The sequence below is a fragment of the Maniola hyperantus genome, chromosome 9, assembly GCF_902806685.2.
Source record: "Maniola hyperantus chromosome 9, iAphHyp1.2, whole genome shotgun sequence".
Classification (NCBI taxonomy): Eukaryota; Metazoa; Arthropoda; class Insecta; order Lepidoptera; family Nymphalidae; genus Maniola; species Maniola hyperantus.
Window position 1 is genome coordinate 15,361,968 of NC_048544.1, and position 6,068 is coordinate 15,368,035.

A 6,068-nucleotide genomic window follows, 5' to 3' on the forward strand; every position below is an offset into this window, starting at 1 on the left:
CCAAAAATAAAACCTCTGGATTTTTTAAATGCTAGCGCCATCTATGTAACTTTTTACAAACTTTTCATATGACGAGAATAACAACACTACTCAACGATAGATGTCACTGATAACTTGAAACGTTGCTATAAATTTTAATTTTCTTATGAATAGAACTTAATTACATAAATACCTACATTACACTTTGTTTAATTTAATTAAAGCTAATAAATCTATGGTTTTGTTTGGCCTGGCGTAAGACCAGCGATAACCGTTTCGGCGTAGTTTTGGCTTATTTCAAAACGTTTGCTTGTTGCTATGGAAACGCAAAAGTCAAAACAAATACGAGGACGAGGTGACGTTTTGAATTAGAATTTGTTATTAAATAAAAATAACAAATTAAACAATATTAAATTTTATCCACGGTCCAAGGAATACGATGTTAAAAACCAATAAATCTCCGCCTAAAATATGTTGTGAACGTTACAGAAAACACTTGCGAGCTTTTAACAGTTTTGACAAAAATGTTTACAGAACTGTAAAGAAGGTCATTGTTTCGAAGAACATTTGCTCTTCTAGAGGTGATAAAAGCTTTTCTACAGGTGTTATAAGCAGCTACAAAAACACCCAAGTGACTACACCCAAGAAAACTGCAAAATCCGACTTAATTTTTGATCAAAACATGACTTGTTATGAAGAACAGGATTTCTGTAAAAATTGTGGTGACGTGGCTTCTAACTCAGGAATGAACTCAAAACCAGGTAGAAATGGGTCTCAAAATCTTGTACAAAGTGTATCTAGACGTAACTTTAAAGATAAAAGCCTAATTAATAGGCCTTTTAAAAGTAGTACAAATAAATCTTCAACTAAAAATCACATTGAATATAAACCAATACAACAATATTATAGAAACGAGAAGTTTTATCAGTCTACCGACTCTATTTATACTACAGATAATAATAATATAAAAAAGCTTTCCAAAGTATCGCTCAACACAATAATTGAACATCCAGAAAAGGTATCTGATACAGAGTCAACTATTTTTGAAATATATCCCGAGAAATTTGGAGAAGAAATGGGTTTGACGGATCCAGATGATAAAGAAACTATAGAACAGCTAAAATTATTCAGAAAAAATAATTATTTTGAATGCCATTCCGTCAAATCTAGGATTCATTCCAAAGGTAGTGTTACAAGTTTAAATAACCATAAATGTGTGTACAGATTCTATTTGAATGACAGATTATTTCCTGTGCCACTAAACACAGACTATCAAGACAATATTAGATGTATCGAATGCCATCTACCTTTGGCAAAATATTGTAAAAATTCACATATAAACGGTACAGTACAAGCTAAAGTCAAATTGAACGGGGAAATTCAAGATATGCTACTGATGTTGCCAGTTAAAAACTCCCTGATTGTTAAGGAAAGGCGAAAAGTATCTAAGGTTGATAAGGATTATGATTCTCTCTACTTTGGTATAATAAAATTAGATTTGAACGGAGATTCAAAGTTCAATAGGAATTTGCCGAGCAACTCCTTGGCTTTGAGGTATCAGAAAGGATATAAAGAATTGACTGTTAATAGGAAGTATGAATATGATTGTATTGGAAACAATGATATTATTATTGTATAATTTGTATTTATTTAGTGTAATATATTTTCAAATTGAAATTTATTGTATTAGTACATGTTATTATTATTTTAAATAACCTTTCTTATTGCTGAGATGTAGTGGGCTGGCAGGGATGGGATGATCATGATGATGATTTTCTTTCATTTTGATGATGCCCGTGACTTCGTCCACATGAATCTTTTATATATATAAAAGGAAAAGGTGACTGACTGACTGACTGACTGAATGACTGACTGACTGACTGACTGATCTATCAACGCACAGCTCAAACTACTGGACGGATCGGGCTGAAATTTGGCATGCAGATAGCTATTATGACGTAGGCATCCGCTAAGAAAGGATTTTTGAAAATTCAACTCCTAAGGGGGTGAAATAGGGTTTTGAAATTTTGTAGTCCACGCGGACGAAGTCGCGAGCATAAGCTAGTATAATTTAATCGTTGTTTTGGGACAATTCCATTTTTGGAGTAGATATTGGATGGCATTATTCATAGGTAGCTACTAATGTGAATAATAATAGGGGTCATTTTTTATTACTTTTAAACAGCCCCCCAATTGTGTACGAATAAACCATTTCATGGCTATCGCAATCGTCAAGATATTCTGCCATTTGATTGGTTGATTCGCTGTTTACATTTTTTCACAGCCAATCAAAGGGCAGAGTTCTTGACGATTGCGATAGCCATGAAATGGTTATTCTTACACAATTGGGGGGCAGAGGTACCACAGAACGATGTGTCGTGTAGAAACTGATAAGGGGTTTAATGGCCATGCAGGTTTCCTTACGATGTTTTCCTTCAATGAAGCAAGTGATATTTAATTGCTGAAATCGCACATAATTCCGAAAAATTAGAGGTGCGTGTCCGGGATCGAACCCCCAACGGAGGCGGACGTCTTAATCACTATTCTATCACACTATCAAGTATCACGGCTCTTATCAACTGTACTTGTACATATAGTCAAAGTCAAATGATTTATTCAAAATAGGTAATAAATTACTCTTATTGATTGTCTGGTATAGTGTTAGATTTGTAAGATAATATAGTGGTGATAATTATAACGCAAACTTAAAACTAAAGCTACGAGGGTTCCAAACGCGCCCAGGTCTGAGAAGAGCCCACAACAAACTCAGCCGGGTATTCTTTTTATTATCACCACTTTACAAAATTATTGAAACTTATTAGAACTATCACAAAGTCGTTAAGCAACTCATTCCCAAGCTTGCTTATCATTTAAATAATCCTTTACATTGTAATAGGATTTTTCAATTAGTTTACGTTTTATGAAAACTTTGAACTTGTTGAGAGACATCTCCAATATGTCTTCTGGAAGCTTATTATAGAAACGTATGGAATTACGAGCAAATGAATTGCTAACTTTACTGAGCCTAGAGGCGGGAATTACAAGTTTATTTTTATTTCTAGTATTTATATTATGACAGTCACTTTTTTTTAAAATTTATTTATGTTTTTATGTACGTACAGTAAATTTTCAAAAATATATTGATTATGCACTGTCATAATTTTAACTTCCCTAAATTTAGTTCTCAGCGACTCTCGTGGCCCCATACTGTATATGGCTCGAACAGCCCTTTTATAGTACGCGACAAATCGAGATGGCAATCGGGGTATGAGGCGAGGACCCGTATACCCGTAACCCGGTGCGGGCGAGGCGTTCCCTCCCCGATTGCCAACAAGACCTGTCGCATACTATACTAAAGCTTTTATGTAGGTATCTTATCCACTTGCTATTAACTATTTACCATCTTCATTTTGCATTACTAATTAATATTCATGAATATCATAAACTAAGTAATTATTCAATACAATACAAGTCTGTCTATCTGTAATTAGTATCCGGTATCGGGTTTATATCACCGTAAGGTTATACTCGGGTTAAATAATACGCAAGGCGAAGGCTGTATAATTATTGCTTGTCATTCATGTATAAATTGATATTTTCCGGCTAAGGGTCAAGACACATAGGTAGGCGCTGAATCGAATTAATAATGCAAAATATTTCACTAAATGATGCCGGCGATTTCGTTCGCGTAGATTTTGGTTTTTTTCAGATCACGGTTTTATAGATCTGTATTTTCCGAGACAAAAAGTTTCACTTTGGCCATCTCCAGGATTTAGTTGTTGAGCTGTGAAATGATAACAGATAGACACTTCGGACTTATAGGTATTGAAAAATATTATATAGTACTAGCTGATGCCCGCGACTTCGTCCGAGTGGATTTAGGTGTTTAAAAATCCCGTGGGAACTCTTTGGTTTTCCGGGATAAAAGTAGCCTCGCGTGATCACATAAATACCTTGTACCATAGTTCCCTCAATCGAGCACCCTAGCCACACGAGTAGATCTAGCCTGCAATCACGCCGCAACGGAGCGACGGATTGGCATGATTTTTTGCACGGATATAGTTAAGGACCTGGAGAGTGACATAGGCTGCTTTTTATCCCGGAAAATCAAAGAGTTTCCACGGGTTTTAAAACCATAATTGGCTAGTTTCTGATATTTTTAAAAAACTGGAGCATAAGTTGTCAAATTCTGTAACATTTCAATCTCTAGGTACAAAATAAAATAACGAATGGTGTTTGTATGATGAAATCCTCTTAGTGTCTCAACTCTAAACTGAATACTCAAGGTAACGCTCCCATTCTTGAAGCTTTTTTTAAAAGTTTAAGTAAGTACATTATTATTGTAACTAGGCATTTGGGTATGTCTACATTTTCCCTGAGACGTCGTTTTATTTGTGCGGAAGAAATAGTTTCTCATGAACATTAATTGTAATTTTTATGTACCTACCCTTTTTTAGGGTTCCGTACCTCAAAAGGAAAAACGGAATAGGAATAGGATCACTTTGTTGTCTGTCTGTCGCAAAATGTCGAAAAAATACGACTGTAGTACGGAACCCTCATTGCACGAGCCTGACTCGCACTTGGCCGGTTTTTTAAATCAAAATACTTAGCGAGCAAATGAACAGGCGGGTCACCTGATGTTAAGTGATTACCGCCGCGCGCCGCCCATGAACATTTGCAGTACCAGAGGAACCACCAATTATTACTTACCTAACATTTGATATTGAATTAAAGAATCCAAGGCATCCAAGTTAGCCCGCTTCCATATTAGACTGCTCACTGCATCAACACTTACCACCAGGTGAGATCACAGTCAAGGCTAACATGTAACGGAATAAAAAAAGCCGGCCAAGTGCGAGTCAGAGCGCACCCAGGATTCCGTACTCAGGTATTTATTTCGACATTTTGCACAATAACTCAATTTATCTTAAATTGATTTATTGATTCGACATTTTGCACGGTAATTCAAAAACTGTGATGCATAAAAATAAATAAAAATCTGTTTTGGAATGCACGGGTGAATCCCTTTCATATGATACCCCACTTGATATAGTTATCTTACTTCGAAAATTGAAAATACTAATTATTAGTTCATGACCACATTTTTTTTGTGTGTTGTAACTACAAACGCACTGTTTTCGGATTTTCCCCCTAATGGTTGCTGTAAGACCTACCTACCTGCCAAATTTCATGATTCTAGGTCAACGGGAAGTACCCTGTAGGTTTCTTGACAGACCGACAGACAACAAGGTGATCCCATAAGGCTTATGTTTTTCCTTTTGAGGTACGGAACCGTAAAAAACACAGATTCCGACGAATTGCTAAGCTCCTCCTTTTTTGAAGTCGGTTGAAAAATAATTTTGCTTCGATTCGCTGCCTCGTGAATCTACTCTTTGGCCCATTTTACTCATACTCTTATTTTATTTTTACTTTTATTGTATTTTGGCGCTCGAATTCTATCCACATGCGTTGTCGAGATGTAGAATCTCATACTAAGTATAACCCTATTGATATTTTGTGATCATAAAAGGAAAAGGTGACTGACTGACTGATCTATCAATGCACAGCTCAATCTACTGGACGGATCGGGCTAAAATTTGGCATGCAGATAGCTATTATGACTTAGGCATTCGCTAAGAAAGAATTTTTGAAAATTCAATCCCTGAGGGAGTAAATAGGAGTTTGAAATTTGTGTAGTCCACGCGGACGAAGTCGCGAGCATAAGCTACTCTCGTATATAAGGAAGCCTCTAGAATAATATTGATCCAACCTCATTTATAGCTAGTACGTAAGTACGTTTAAGCATCATTTTTTGTGACTTCAGCTTTTTTACCTAGTGTTTAGTTACCTACTGTTTATCTATACATTACAATTTTTTGCTCGTTGATAGGCCAATACGCATCCGCATATTGCCAAGGGTTTTATTTAATCAGTAAAAAATTTAGGCGCGCGACGGGATGATGCAAATTATAGAAAGAAAGAAAAAACTTTATTTTTTAAAGTTGTGCCACACATCACCAGAACAAGAGATGATCTGAGTTTGCTTGAAAGAGAGAGAGTTAGCGCGTGCCAGACCTTCGTCATCTAAA

At 35.9% G+C, this 6,068-nt stretch overlaps 1 protein-coding gene across 1 annotated transcript; it reads left to right on the forward strand.

The window, feature by feature from the left end:
* The first annotated feature begins 203 nt into the window (after positions 1 to 203).
* Positions 204 to 1,671, forward strand: LOC117985120 (uncharacterized). The gene has a single exon (XM_034971803.2). It carries the CDS (start codon positions 419 to 421, stop codon positions 1,616 to 1,618), a length of 1,200 nt encoding a protein of 399 aa, XP_034827694.1. The 5' UTR covers positions 204 to 418; the 3' UTR covers positions 1,619 to 1,671.
* The last annotated feature ends 4,397 nt before the right edge of the window (positions 1,672 to 6,068 follow it).

Bases quoted from the DNA above. Each gene is read 5' to 3' on its own strand.
- LOC117985120 (XM_034971803.2), top strand. From the start codon at position 419: ATGTTAAAAACCAATAAATCTCCGCCTAAAATATGTTGTGAACGTTAC.